Genomic DNA, 16,675 nt, shown 5'->3' with positions numbered 1-16,675 from the left:
AAGAGACATTCAATTAACTAGAGCCGTAGGAATACTTCATTATTCTTTTATATTTGTTGATATATATATATATATATATATATATATATATATATATATATATGAATGTATGAATGTTTTAGTTATTTATTTTATATGGTGCTCCAGCTTTATCCACCTATGATGATCAGTTATTAAAACTGCCAACAATTACTGGCCTGCCTGTAAGTGACATTAGATACTTAATAACTAATTGAATAATCCGTTTCATAATTTGGTTTTTTGTATTGAAGCAAGGTAGAACCTGCGACCAATGAGTTATTGAAAGAATACTGTAATTCAGCGTTGATAACATTGGGTCCTCAAGGTGTGATTTATAAGAAGAATATAGGTGACTACGTACATGTTCCTAGTCCACAAGTTAAATGCGTGGATACAACCGGTGCAGGAGATGGGTGCCACTGTTGAAGAAGCTATGAAAGATGCCTGCAAAGCAGCCAGTGTCAGCGCATATAATGTACTTAACTAATTTATTAATAAAATCATTTTTTGTTAGTTAGTGTTTTTATCATAATCACCATTGATTTTCATAGAAATGAATTGGAATTCACATTTAGCTAATTAATAAAACGCAGTGACATCTTTAATAATTTCATGAGTTCAACCAATGTAATTTGGCGTTTTCGGTTTACAAGCTAAACTAAATGCTACCTTTACGGAATTCGCGAGCCGTAACTTGATGGGACAAAGTTTGTAAGCGGCGTGATGGTGCCCGCCGCAGTTGCAGCAAATCGGATTGTTCTTCGGTCTGGGACAGTTGTCTACTACATGGTTCTCACCGCATCGTACGCACCTGCACGAGTGCTTACAATAGTTCGCTGTGTGCCAGAAGCCCTGGCACTTATAACACTGGGTGATCTCTTTGGTGTCGTTGTTGGGCACGCCCTCTTCTACGACCGGAAATGATGTTACGTTGTAGAAGTTTAGTCCTTCTTTAAGGAGTCTCTCCGAATGGCACAGGTTGAGCACCTCGACTCGCACGTTGTTTCTCGCCCTGCAAACGCTGCCGAACTGTATACCCTGAAATTTTAGTGCTTCGGCTAATTCTTTGTTCGAGATGCACCATGGTACGTTCCTGAATGTTACAAAGTTACGGTACTGCTTGTCGCGGTTACAGAGATTTGCTATTTGTATGGGAACGCCGAACAGGTTCAGGAAATCGAATTGCAGGAATTTATCGAAATCGGATTGGTTCGAAAAGATGGCGATAATTCCGCATCCGGCTTGTTTGAGTTGATACTGTCCGCTTATTTTGTCTTTGATTCCTTCCTCAAGTTTCTCTACACGCACTACCGACTCGTCTTCGTCGGAAGTTAAGTACAAATAATAATTTTCTTTAGATCTTTCGTCGTGGCTATCGCCTGTCATGTTGTTTTGTTTGTGGCAAAGGTTTTCGCTATTGTCATCGCTCCAAGGTACATCACACTTATCTAAGCTTCCATTCGAACTAAAAAAATAAAGCAAAAAGTATAATTATATTTAAAGGATTGAATATTGGTTCATAATAATTATTAAATTTTTATTAACGAATTTGTACTCTAATGTGTTGGTATAAAGTAAACGCATTTAGAACAGTGACTTATTTGAACATGTAATATACATTAATTAATTAATTATATTATTAATTATATATATTATACATTCAAGACAAATTTTTATAATAATAATATATAAATATAATATAATAATATCATATATCACATGCGGATTTACTAGCAGGCTAAGTAAGTTGGAGCCTAGGGCGCTAAATTTGGACTAAAATTGTCTTAATGAAATGAAAAAGGACAATTATATACAAGAAGTATCGAAAATTTAACAAAAATATCAATATTTTAGTATTATACAGTATATTTTTCTTACTTACCAATAGCGTTTAATATTACAATTTAAATTTAGAAATGTTTATGCTTTTTTTAAATTAATTGTTACTATATTTTTCTTTGTGTACCGTTATTATTAAAATTAATAATATTTTTTGTACCATCTTAATGATTTAAAATCTGTCATAGTTATGGAATGTGTACACTTTCAATGCCATCTTTCTTCCGAAAAAATTTTGCTAAAAACAGATTTTAGATTAAAAAATCTATTTCCGTTCCTGTGAAAACAGAACTTGGGTACAGCATTTTGCATGGATCTATTTAACATATATCAACAACAAATTATTTGGCTGACAGAAACTTTTCTTGCTTAAAGCGGGTGAATAACTATCTACGATCTAGTCAACAAAAGTTAAACGCCTTTTCTGTGTATAGAAGTTGAACTAATAAACAAAATATCATACGACGATATAATTGATCATTTTGTAAATTTAAAATATCTCAAGAAGGTAATGTAAAACATTCAAAACTTATTTGATTTGTGCAATCTTATAAGTAGTACTACTTGTACATGATTGAGCTTTTCTTAGCCTACTGGGGACAAATGTGTAAATCAGCCACTGTATCACATGAATTTGTTCAGTATTCTTTTATTTATTTCTATTGCATTGGTTGAAATGATTTATTTACAATAACTCCAGTATTCTAATATTCTATAATTAATTATTACTAACTCTAGAAGGAAATTTACCGAATTTTATTCATGCTTAAATATTCATAGTTCAACGACTTTGGTTACAAAAATCAGGACGCATGCAATGTATAAATAATTTATAGAAGTAAAAGTTATATATGCCATATTCTTCAATGGGAATTTCGCTAGGATTTTTATAATAATTTGAATATAATCGTGTGTGGCTTCAACAGTTTCTAGTTACCACGAAATTTATGTAATATCAAATTAACATGAGCCTATAGATAAGATAAATTTGCATGCGAGTGTCTGAGAAAAGTGGCTGAAGATTTCAACGATCGGTCACGCAACGAACTCAACACAAACTCTTTTGATTTGAATTAAAAAAAAAAAATCGTAGCAATAATATGAATCTTAAATATAAATAATCTTAAGAAAAATTCTAGATGTTTGATTTAATTTTCACAAATTTCTTTTTCCCAAAAAAAAAAAATATTTAAATAAAATCCCAGTTTTACAAGTTTTTACAATGAAAATGTCATTAAATTTAAAACATCTTAAAAAACAATATATTTTTCACTGGTTTCATCAAGACAATTCCAATTAGTTTACGTACAATACGAGTTTTGGGAAAAAGATTTCACTTCATCGAAAAACTAACAATTTTTATTTATCAATTAGCAAACGTGTTCGTTTAATTATCGCGTCTCCGCAAAATCAGCGTCAACTTTTCAGATATGACTCATGACACGGTTAGCGATCGAAGAGAAAGTAAAAGAGCGATATCAAACGTGATTTTTCAAATACGTCAAACATATATTGTTTTTTCCTTGAAGCACTTTAAAAATCCGCCCGTGCGCAAAAATTAAAACTCATGGCACTGAACTAGGAAACACGTGAAATCGATCGGGTTACGTAATTAGAAAATCGATGAGCATTGTCTACTATTGATTTTAAACGCACTGGTTCGGCGGAGTTTCTGGGTCGTGCAAAGAAAACCGCACGACATGAATTTAGATCGCGAGATTAGATTATTGAGTGTTTTCTATTGGATAATTGTGATTTGAAGACGACGCAATGTGGCACATCAGAATTAATTTAATTATGTCGAACGTCATTATTGATGTTTACTTTCTCAATAAGATGTTGAGATTGTTATTTAATTATGCTATTTTATCAAAAAACGGTATTAATTGTTTTGACTTTCATAAATTAATAAATAGAAACATTCACTAATAGTTTTTAGATTATTATCGTAAACACGTTGTTAGTGATTGATTTCCCTAAATAGAAACAGTGATAAATAAAACAAAAAAAGTGAACATTATTTACATTAAAAATTAATGTGACATTGGATGTACCATAATTTTCATTTGATTGTAAATCGATTCTAAATGTTTGAGGTTCAACTTTTGAATTCTTAATTTATTGCATGAAAGTATCTAGGGAAACTATTATTCTTTATTCAAACGTTTAATAAGCTACATATTTGAGCGGCATTAATTTAAATATTTTATTAAAAACTTTATATAGGAAGATAAAAGAATAATAATTTTAGGATACTATAACATTTATTATTAATGACACAAGGAAACAATTCTTTGTTGTTAACAACTCAAGGTTTTAATTCAACTTTTAATGACAAAGGACAAATTATAAATTGTTTGAATAATAAATTTTTGAATTAAAATTTTAAAAACATTGAATTAGTGTGTTTTTAATATCATTGTGATGTATTTTTAAGAAAAATTATAATTATTGAGGAATTAATAAATTCATGATTTCTGAATACCAGCTTTTTATTCGTTTATTGTTCCAGTGTAGTGTGTATTTGTATTATGTTATTTGTACGTTTAAGTCTGTTTTATTTATGAATGAAACACAAAATAAAGATTGTAAAAACTGTTGAATATCTAGATCTAATTTTTAGGCATGAAAATTGAAGAAATCATACTAGCAATTTTTTTTATAGAAAATTTAATTTAACTACTCCACTGGATTAAGCACCTCCTGAAATGGGTATGTACAAAATTTAATAAAAAATATGGATATTCATAATTTTGTGAAAAAAAAGTATAGTGTTAATACTATAATATTTCAATATTCTTGTAACTTGTGAAGATTTATGTTATTTTTGACAGTTTATTCAACAGACTAATTGATTAAAAATAAATTAATAAAAAGAATAAGATTTTTATTTTTTTCTACAATAATTTCTATGATTTACTTAATTTTCGTGCCGAAAAAAATACCCTATATATAAGTATATATTTCTGTGCTTTACAATAGAAAAAAGTTAGTTAAAATAGGACACAAAACACAAATTTTATGTCCCGTTTTTTTTCTTAAAATTCAGTTAGATCAAACGCTTTTCAATCGGTATTTTTTATTTTGTTGTATTTAGAAGTTAAATATAATATTATATAAAAATTACTTGTTCACCTCTTAATAATGCACTTACAGTTAGATAAATTTACGGAGAAAGACTCTTATTTTACATAATTTTTATTAACTTAAATATGCGTATAAAATTTGTCCTAATTTTACAGCCTATCTATTTAACTTTATTATTTTTATTTAACTGTATCATATTTATTTCTCAGGGTTTTCTTTAAAATTTTAATGTTTGTTGTAATTATAGAATCATTATTTAGCAAGTTATCTCATAGAAGTATTACAAATCCCCTTTCAATTTTTAAAATAATAACCCTGGAAAATATAATTTATCAATTGTTAATCTTCACATAAACGTGTGGAACAATACTAGTAAGTGCAATGAGCACTCGTGACGTCAGTAGATATTGCAAAAACCGAGCTTGGCCGTGTGAAATAGCAAAATTTGAATAATCTATTTCATACTCAACAAATTGATGAGAAAGAAACGTCATTCTGTTTGTGACAACTCCATCTAATATAATTACAAATTATTATGATTTTTTTTTTTCAATTTATGTTCGTAAATCATTAGTGCATAATTGGTTAAAGTAGAATTTCCCCACAGTTATATTTCAATTTCAATTTTCTAATAAAGAGTTCCAAGCAATTAATTTGATTATATGTATTATATTATTCATTATCTGTGGAATTAAATATTAAGCAATCTTAAATTCTCTCTAACATTAAATTATTTATTTATTTATTATTTATAATTTTGAAGCTTTAAAGATATTTTTTCTGTTTATTATTTTATTACCGAATCAAATGTTTAAATTAAATAATGATAGCATTGGCAAAATTCGTTTAAAAAATTCTATTTGTTTTTTTGGCAAGGTAATAAATATGCACAATCTTTAAAAACTAGTTTTTAATCTAATTACAGACACATAATTAATTCGTTTTCCATGTGTTACAATGAAATAGTCACATTATGTAATTTTTACAGCAGTTGTTGGGAATTAAGTAATTTCCTGAATGGGTTATTGTCCTTGAATTTTAATTGTATTATGTTCATTTTGAGTTCATTTACAAATGCAAATTTTGTCTGGGTAATAAAACTAAAAAAAGTAAAATTTTCGGTTATTTCAGTTGTCAATTTAATCGAGTAACTAAAATTACGGTACTATAACATTCCATCTAAGAATGTTACCTAATAATTTTTTAATGGTCAACGACCGAATTCTAAGCGAGGTTATCGAAAATAAATAAAACAACAAATTGCAACGTAAATATGAACATGAAATTTTATTGGCCCCTTTATATTATCTCCAGTTTATGACTAGACTAGTTATTATAAAAATAAATTAATAATACCTTATAATAACACTTAAACAACACCGTAATATCAGTTCAGTTACCGTGTTATGTGGTACTGGGCCCTTTTAAAATCGGTGTCAGTTGTGACATTATGTCAGACAATTAGAATTCGCACGCAGTATCATCAATCGTTCGATAAAAAAATCCACGTTGCCTGTAAATATCGAGTGGTCCGTCGTCGGAGGGAATTAATAACCGAACTCCGGTCATTAAGTTTAAAATGTAATGCCGGTAAGGCGGCAGTCCGGTGGTGGGAATCGAACGGAGCGGCGGTCAACTCCACGAGGCAGTTGCGGTGTGACTTATCCGTCGAACGGACAATGAGGAGCGTGGAAAAAACAGTGTAAACAAAACCGAACGAAGAGTTTCTTCTACTGACCTACATGTGTCGTCGAGCCGGCCCTCCTCATCGTCCATAGCGGCAGCAGGAACGGTCCCGATTATTAATTATTATTTATTTATGGAAGAACGCAAACAGAACTAAACAAAAAGCATTATCAGCCACAAAATAGTTGAATTTGTTTATCGGGACGCGTTTCACATGTTCGGCGTCGGAAAATGCGTTTGACAAATGAAATGATGTATTATGTGTTTTTTGTCATATGCGTGTTTGGCATCCAGGGTAAGCCGTCATACACGTTCAACTTCCCGAGCATCGGTCGGTTCCTGAGCTTCGGCCAGGAACGGGAGGCGAAGCCGGTGCTGAAGGTCTACAGCGGTAGGAGGGTGAAAAATGACTCGATCAGGATGGTGTATTTTTACGATCAGACCGTCGCCGTCGTCGAACTCGAACCCACTAAGTTGCTGCTCAATTGCGAGTTGATTGAAGTTTAGTAAGTATCCAATGATCACATCTTCTCCCTCTGGTTTTTGAAAATTACAGTTATATTCCTCAATTGTCTCAAAAGTCTAAAAATTTCTTATAAATATATTAACTCCTTTCGCATGCATGAATCATTTGTTGCGTTTACACTTTTATCGATATTAAAATGTGATTAGTTTAAACATAAGTTGTAACTAGTAGAAAGTGGTACCTGCTCGAATATGGTTCAGTTTTACAAATTTGTATTACTGGGTATAATTAAATCGTTACTTACATAGATCAATTTCATAATAGGATAGTGTACAAATAACATAAAATAATTAGAATTAAAATCACATAAACAACACTGCGTCAATTATTGCAAAATTTGTTGGTTAAATTGTCGCTTCAATTTATATGTCAAGTCAAGTGTGATCGTATTCTAATTGATATCTCAGATTTAACGGTTCCATAGTAATATATAAAATTATTATTATACGAATATATATATTACAAGTTAAGGAAAATTTATAAGTACTTAATAGTTTTTCATATAGTAATATATAACTTAGTTATGAAACTATTATTATAAATTATTATTATAACAACAAATAATGTTGGACTAATTGGTTTTCTATAAGTAAAACCAATTTTTATAATATAGTTTGTACCATTAAATTAATAAATTAAATATATTTTATATATTTCACATAATGTGGCCCACTTGAAAGTGGGGCACCCCAAAAAAGTTTTTTTCGATTTTAACAATTTTTTTTCCAATGTAAATCTTCAAAATATGTACTTATACACAAAATGTCAAAATATGTTTTTGGGCTCATTACTAAAACCTAATTATAATTAGGTAATTTTCCGGTAAGAAAATTGAAGAAATCATATTTATAATTTTTTTACAATAAAACTAAACCTCTCGATTAAGCATTCCCTGGAATGTGTATATACCAAGTTTCCTAAAAAAGTATGCATATTAAATATTTTGTGAAAATATTAAAAATCATATGGAATAATCTGTCAAAAATAACACAAATTATCTTAATTTTCAACAATGTTGGAATATTATACAATTATAATAATACTCCACTTATACTAACATACTTGTACTGGGGTAATTTTATTAATTATTATCATTAATTCTAAGAGTATTAGTATAAGTATAGTGTAATTAAATAATATTCTAAGGTTGTTGAAAAATAAGATAATTTGTGCTATTTTCGACAGTTTATTCCATATATTATTTTATCAAAAATAAATAAATAAATAAATAAATAAATAAATACTGACACAGAAATGTACACTACAATTTAGAACACTAATCGATTTAATCGAAATTTTTAAAGCGGTTTGACGGGTGTGACTAAGCAAAGACTTGTATAGACTGAAATTTCTCTTTACTAATTTAGATTATTGAACACAATAACTTTAACCAAAATTATTATATTAAATTTTAGTAATTTGTTTATTTATTCTGTTTGCATGAAAGAACACACTGATAATATTTGGTCACCCATTAAAATGTAAAATTACCATTTCCTACTGTTTTGGAAATCAACTTTCTTTTGTATTTTGAACATTCAGTTTTCTATTTTATAAATCAAACTTTCAATATCTAATATTTATTACACCTGCTTAATACATCACGATATTTAGTTTTCATATTCAGTATATATTTAATAACAATAATAATAATAATAATAATAATAATAATAATACTCCTATAATTATTTCCTTGTTTGCTAATACGTGCTAAAGAACACGTACTTGGTAATATAAAAGTAGTATCAGAAAAAATACATGTAAAAATTGTAATTAGTTGAGTTGAATTACTTAGGTTAACATAAGGTTACATATTCTTTGGATAATTAGATTATTTTAATTTAATAAATCTATGAAAATTTAAGATAACGTAATTGTAAACGTTGTACCTTGTGTAATTTTTATGATTTGTTCAAGAATGTGAAACAATTCCTTTATTAATCAAGGACAATAGAAGTACACTTGCCGTTCAAATGTAAGACTTGCAGGAATACTAAAAATTTTCAATTGTCCTTTTACTAGCATGAGGGCAAACCACTGTCCATGTAGATTTGATTGAAGTTTTCTCCTTTGCGTAAATAAAAATTTATCATACATTAAACATTTTCATTTATCACCTAAACTGTATTGTATAATAATTGAGTGGGCTTCATCCAGAAAAATCTGCCAGTTAATTGCCAAATTACGATTAAATTTTTATCAATCATCGAGACATTCATTGCGTATTTGACCGATATTCGATTACAAAATTATCCCATATCTCGTTTTTATTCATGACACGCCGCGGCGTACAGATAATAATAAAAAAACACTAGTGGAAAGTGGTGTCGATTGAGTTTTGCAGTAAACGACCTTCCGCAGATAATGGTACTAAACGGCGTCGAAGTGAATGAGTACATATATTATGCTAGTTTTCATTTAATACGCGTTACACACTTCTTGAACAGGCGGCGAACCATTTCCGAATGCAATGCAATGTGTTTGCGATTGTTATTACTGAACGAATATAGTCGAGATGTTAACGGACGATGTAGTTGGTTGGCCCACTTGTATTGTCTTCCAACTGTACGGGATCTGTACAAAGAGCGCACTAATTTGCTTAAAAAGAAACACCTGTGATGCAACGACATTTAACGCAAGCACCTTTCTGTTGTTAATAATAATGTTAAAATGTGTGTAGCAGGTGGTTGTACACGATGTGTAATCGAGGTTTTTAAATGTGACATGCATAAAGTAATTTTGGATTTTTATGCTTGAATTTGGCCCGTGACATTTATGTTATGTGACGTGGGGTCTTTAAACACAGAAACAAACATTCATGAGCAACATTTAAAAGTCGTTGTCGAAGGTTTTCAATTTGAAAATGAAGAATATCTTCGTGTGTTAGAAAATGCTTGTGCATGTCTAAATCGACCATCTTCGTTTTAGCCTCGATGCACCCATTTCTTTTCAATCCATTAGCAGCTTTCACAAATGGTCAATAAATATGATTAAAATAATGCTAGGCTACATGTAACTATGATGTTGTGTGCAAAAATGTTTTTTAAATTAGGTCACCGGCATGGAAATACGATCAAATGTTAAAATGTCAGACCCGTAGTAAGTAGTATTGATTGGATTCAATATTGAAATATTTATTTAATCCTTCTTAATGGTATCATAAAAATCGCTTAAATATTCAGTAGAATATATTTACAATTTTGTTTCTATAAATTACACAAAATAATATTTATTTGATTAACTTCCTTACTATCCTTGCACTAATTATTAGAATTATTAATGTATCGTGTACAAGGTGTGTTGGAACAATTTTAATTAATTAAAATCAATAGGAATATTTTTAATAAATTTAATTCAATCATTATTGTATTTAACAGTTTAAAATTTCTGTTTGGCAAAGACACTGCTTTATGTTTCCTTATAACTTAATTTATTCCAGGCACCATGTTTGCATAATTTCATTATCTCATCTTCCTTTTGAATCTTAATTAAATATTGCCATTGTTTTAATTAAGCCCAAGTCCATATCTAACAAGTTACAAGATTCTTAAAACCTACATTTGCTAATGTGCAAACTGAAGCATCAATTACTATAACTAATATTATCAAAAAAATATATGAACAGTTATTATAGCCTTAACTAAAGTTAAATTGTGTCTTTTATTACAGTATGTTGGGTATAATAATTTACAATTACATAAATATTTTGCTTAATACCGTTCGGTCGTAATTAGCTAAAAGACCAAACTAATTATGAAAGCGCGGTCGTTACAACAACATAAACGTTAGGAATAACTGAAGTTCCTAGGCATTTGTGTACGCGGTTTAGAAAAACGCATGACGGCACAATTAGCGACAATAAATAGGTTTCGTGTTAAAAAAAATAAATTTATATTTATTGTTTGGTCGCGGATAAAAACGAGGAGAAAATGCATGTGACTGTGAAATTGTCCGTAACACGTTTATTAATGTTTTCATTTAATATTTACAACAATGTTGAATTCCACGGTTTTAAGTCACAAATATGAAAAGAGACAATTTGCATAGAAGAGAAAATCTTTATGGTACGTTAAGTAATGAATACATTTTTTTGTTTTCAGCTCAAATAAAATATTGAAAAGCTGTTTGAAATTGTCAGCTTAATGAGTATTTTCATTTTCTGCAATGACAAACTTTGTAAATTGTGTTAAGTAACAGTCGGACGTTAAAAAGACTAATATTAGACATTAAGGCAGGTGTTATCTATTACTACCACTGTTAGTAATTAAGTAAGTTACTGTTGATAAGTATGTTTATAGCTCATGGTAACACTAATTTCTATGTTAGGATAGGAAGTCGGTAAAATACATAATTTTGCAATGTTGCAATTTTTTTTTTTAATTATCGGAATTATTCTAAATGACTTTAATTATTATATTTCTAAAGCCATTTCCAAATACGGGAAATATTTGTTGTAATTTTTACATAAGTAGAATGATAATTCATTATAATTTTGATTGTAATTAATTTATTTTTTAATTATACTAATTATCGAAAACAAATAATATTTCCTTACACAGATATTTTTAATTTAATTTTGGCAAAAATATTTATTCAAAAATTATGTTACATAAAACAATAAATTTTATTATAATAGTTTCAAAATGAATAAATTTCCAAGTGGTGAACATATGCAACCGCGAATACATTTTCAGACACTATATTAAGCATTACTTTAAATTAAGTTAGGACTTTCTAACGAAAGTGTATTTTCTCATATGAGGAATAATTTGTTAGAAATTGTTCCTGTTGGTATTAAAGAGTTTATCTTCTATGCATATGATTATTCACCTAAATGATAGTGGCAGGTTTGCCAGCAGGTTGAGTAGGTAGGAGCCTAGGGTGGCAGATTTTAGGGGGTGACAAATTTGGCCCGAAATTTTTTTTTGTCAAAAATTAAAAAAAACATTATATACGTGAAGAAAACGAGTTTCCAAAATTTAACAAAAAATACTTATTATATTTTAGTACTATTGCAGTATACTGAACATTGCAACTCTGTACAGTACGAAAAGAGTTTGAACCATCTGAATCCTGAAAGAGGCATCATGTACAATAAAAACAGTAAGTTTCCTACTATGGAATAGACATCTTCTGTCTCTGTCATGCATGATGTCTCTCTCTAAATTGAGACGGGTCAAATGCTTTTCCTACTGTGTATGAAAAATTACACTTTGTATATACTTTTGTGATTATGAATTTTTAAAATATTTCAGAATCGTTTAAATTTAAATTTAGTAATTTTTATCCACTTTTTAAATAATTTTTTCTCCGTGTAACTAAATGTTATTTAATAATATTAATATATTAATACTATTTTTTTGTACTATTCTAATAATTTAGAAACTGACTGAGTTCAGGAATGTGTACACGTGGATTTAAAATCTATCAAAAAGGTGGTATAAAACTTTCATAACTTAATTCATTTCTTTATCATTATTAACCGGATTGTTAACAGGAATATTGTTCTTATTGTTTTTAAGTGCAATAAGGCAAACCATAGCCCATACCTTTTAAGTAGTACGTGATTGAGAAATTTTTTAGCTCAGAAATGTACCTAAAAAATATTTCGTGCAATCTTCACTAAACCGTGTGTTGAAAAGTTAATCTAGATAATTATACTAATAACTAATAAAGCACAAATTTCAATTTCATTATCAAAAAATGTAATTAATATGATTGTGAAATAAGGTATCGATTTGCAGAGTTCAGTAGACGACAAAACTTAATTGCCTACTGGGGGCAAATGTATAAATCCACCACTGTTGATAAAGCTTTTAGAGAATTTTAGAGAATTAAAAGAAGTATTAATATAAAATTTTTATAGTTATAGAGTTACCTACATTTTTAATATTTTCAATGGATCTCCGTTTTACACAACATATCAATAGACAATAAAGACGGAAAATAATTGATTTACGATAAACCAGCACATTATTCTTAAATTTCAGATTGATGTTTATTTAGTTCTTTATAAATTTCTAATGTACATATATTTATTTAATTATGAAATGGATATTTATTGAGCATGTTAAGATATATCTCATTATAGTAAAAATAAATTCATTTCTATTGTTATTTAACTAAATCCTTGTCAATTTTCAGTGAACCAGAATTGGCAATAAAAGCACTCGGCGAAATCCAACACATCTCGAAACCGGTGGGAATATCATTTCAAGAGATGCTGAAGCTGATGAACGATTGTAAAGAGCTCGAAGAAGCAGAACAAGCTCGATACAAGGATGAACACAATCACTCGTATACCGAAACGAAAATGGAAGCAAGAGGAATATTGGCTAACAATCCGTTTACTTTACTGAGCGGAATAATTCCTGGTAAGTTTTGTGTTACCTCAACAAGCAAGTTTAGCACAGTCATATTTTGTTTTTAGGTACAAAATGGTGTGGAACTGGTGACATAGCCAAGGACTATTTCGATCTGGGTACTGATGCTGCGACCGATTCTTGTTGTAGAGCACACGATTTATGTCCGGTGAAAATACGAAGTTACTCGTCTAGATACAATTTGACCAATAATTCGTACTATACCAAGTCACATTGTATATGTGACGATCAATTATTTAATTGTCTAAAGTCAACCACATCGCCGACTGCAAATATTTTAGGCAATCTCTATTTTAATTTGGTGCAAATACCTTGCGTGGCTGATACGAAAAAAGGGAGAGTCTTTAGGAAAGGTAGAAATAATTTCTGACAAAACCTGTATGCTTATATTTAGGCATAAAATTAGATTATATGAAAATTAAAAATTATACTAGAGATTGTGATTTTATTACCTGATGTAAAGGATCTGTTAAATTTAATATATTTTTCAAAGAGTATAGGTGTTTTTGCCATTAAGAATTAGCTGTTTTGTAAGATAAATGTATATATGTTTTATATGGATCATTTATATTGTTATGTAAAATTGTTTTTACTTATACACCCATATTTATTATTTTTGTAAATATATGCATAAAATATAGTGTAAAAAAGCACTTTAATCAAGTATAGTTATTGTTTTTTTACCCAGAATGATAAACAAATAAGAACAAATAAAGATAATGAAAAATAAAACGGTAGTACCAAAAATTAAACCTGTCCAGATAATAAAATTAAAAATCAGTTTTTAACAACAAGTTATTTGTTGTGTAGAACATTTCGTCACTGTAATATAAATAAAATACATTATCATTCAGAAAACATACATATATTAATACAAAAATATGTACAAGGTAACACTGAATAAGTATTTTAACTAAGGATTACCTATTCAAAGTTGCCCTCCGAAGTATTATATGTTTAAGATATCGAGGACAAATTAAAAAAATAATTCTATATTCATAATTTATAAATATACAATAAACGTATCCGTCGATTTGACTCCGATATTGGGTATGTTTCTAATGAAAGGAATTACCATTACTGTTAAATACTATTCCAATATTTTTTTAGAATAGGCAATACAGAATACACATTTTTTGACTTATGTCTATATCATATTGCAGTTCATTTTCAATGAAAAAAAAGCATCAGTTTATATACACATTTTTTCAATTTAATAGGAGGAAACCGAAAAATAATAAAAAAGTTCCTATATTCTAATGCCGATCGCTTTTTGTTTTTAAGTTACAGGATGTTGAAATTTTTTATTTATAAACTGAATAGGCTTTTATTAAATATTTAACTGGTGATCTTGTTCTTGGATACATATTTCCAATCTTGGAAAGCAGCAGTCTTCACAATTATGTTCCATAATTGCTCTTCACTATTTATTTCTACGGCATATAATTTTTAATTTTCATAAAGTCCCAACTAAAAAATGGGAAGGATTAAACTCGGGACTACAAGCTGGTCATGGTATAGGTTTCCCACGACCAATCCACCTATTTCCAAATCGTATTTGTAAAAATGTAATATACCACATTAAGAACTTATTTATTTATTGTTTTTTGGTCCTCTATCGCTTGATACTATGCATTGCAGTTTGTTCTATGTCATCCTGTGTATTAGGTACCAGAACCAATAATTTACTTTCTTAACAGTTAACTATATAATTGATGAGGTAAAGTTCCCATTTAACATTTTGAAGCTTCCTTTGTGTCGACATATGAACTTCATGAAGAGTTAGAACGCCTTTTCTCTTGACTAAATACATTGCTCGTGTTTAGAAGTGGGTAATTTGAATTATTTCAAAAATCAGATTACCAGTAGTATTATACTGTAACAAATATATTATCAAAATAAGTTTTAATAAACAATGAAGTTTCCTGCATAAATAGATTAAATTGCTTATTTTAAACTACTAATAAATCTAATACGACCAAATTCCTTGGGAAATTAATAAAACAAAATTAATCAAAATTAAAAAAATAGAAAAATAGTAACTGTAGTGCTAACATATTTCCAATTTGTATTTAACCGTTCCCTCCTTGCTCTGCGAACGGTTTCCACCCTTCTTGGCATACTCAAAATTAGTGAACAAATATATTCTTGATTCTTAGTTTGTCATTCTTCCCTAAGAGCATTCGTAAGCTGTAGTACAGTACAAATTTTGAGGCTGGTACTATCGACTGTAAATTTGTTGTTGAAAACGGTTCTATATATGTTCAGATGGATTCCAATTTGGTGAACGCAGGGGCTTCCGAATAATGACATGATTTTTCAACGCCAAATTTATAAATCTCGTTCTGAGTCGTCTTCGAAAAGGAAATCCGGTCCAAATTCATGAACAAACGGAATAATATTGATTGAATAACCAAGTCATGACATTCTGTGTGTCTTTAAAGAAATTACACCCCACACTGTTACAGAACTACCTCCAAAAGCAACAGTTGGAGCAATGTATTGCTTATGATATCTCTCACCACATTCACGCCATGTCCAAATATGGCTATCCGAATGATATAATAGGAATCGTCTGTGAATAAACATTCGGCCATTCGGTTGCAGTTTATAGCCGGTGATCGTTGGTCCATCCTCTGTGGATGCTCCATGTTTAATAGAGGATGTTGGCTCTAGAACCAACTTCATACAATCATCTTCTCATGGCAGACAGTCTTACAAATCTGAGATTTGCACGAAGACTCAATGTAGAGAATGTCTGACTTTGTCTAGCAGAAATAATTAGAAAACGGTGCCGCTTTTGTTGCTTTAAGTTAATTTTCGAATCCAAAAAGCAGATTTGCATGAATTATAGCACTTGATCAATACCATTTTTATTCCAAGAAATGTTTTGAATACAAGGTAGAAAATAAATGAATAGCATAAATTGGGATAGCATAAAAATGTTTGCAATTTAGAGAAAATATAATATAAAAATTTATCAAGAACAAGTAAATTACTTTTTCCGGTACCTAACATAGTTAAATGTACACAATAAGCTTTATATAATATTAACTAATTTGCAGAAGTTTTCGTAGAGATTTATTATAAACACCTTATTATACTGTTTAGTTTTTATTTTATTGAAGATTTA

At 29.2% G+C, this 16,675-nt stretch overlaps 2 protein-coding genes across 2 annotated transcripts; one reads left to right on the top strand and one right to left on the bottom strand.

The window, feature by feature from the left end:
• Positions 1–591: 591 nt before the first annotated feature.
• On the bottom strand, positions 592–6,827 carry LOC109608707 (uncharacterized). Its single transcript, XM_020025233.2, has 2 exons — positions 6,686–6,827; positions 592–1,486 (listed from the first exon to the last, which is right to left on the bottom strand). The coding sequence occupies exons 1-2, from the start codon at positions 6,721–6,723 to the stop codon at positions 640–642; spliced, it is 885 nt and encodes a 294-aa protein (XP_019880792.1). The 5' UTR covers positions 6,724–6,827; the 3' UTR covers positions 592–639.
• On the top strand, positions 6,821–14,195 carry LOC109608709 (uncharacterized). The gene is made up of 3 exons (XM_020025234.2): positions 6,821–7,139; positions 13,304–13,533; positions 13,590–14,195. The coding sequence occupies exons 1-3, from the start codon at positions 6,865–6,867 to the stop codon at positions 13,910–13,912; spliced, it is 828 nt and encodes a 275-aa protein (XP_019880793.1). The 5' UTR covers positions 6,821–6,864; the 3' UTR covers positions 13,913–14,195.
• Positions 14,196–16,675: the final 2,480 nt, after the last annotated feature.

This window comes from Aethina tumida, chromosome 1 (genome assembly GCF_024364675.1).
Source record: "Aethina tumida isolate Nest 87 chromosome 1, icAetTumi1.1, whole genome shotgun sequence".
NCBI lineage: Eukaryota > Metazoa > Arthropoda > Insecta > Coleoptera > Nitidulidae > Aethina > Aethina tumida.
Note: the sequence above shows the minus strand (reverse complement) of the source record. Positions and strands in the feature narration are given on the sequence as shown.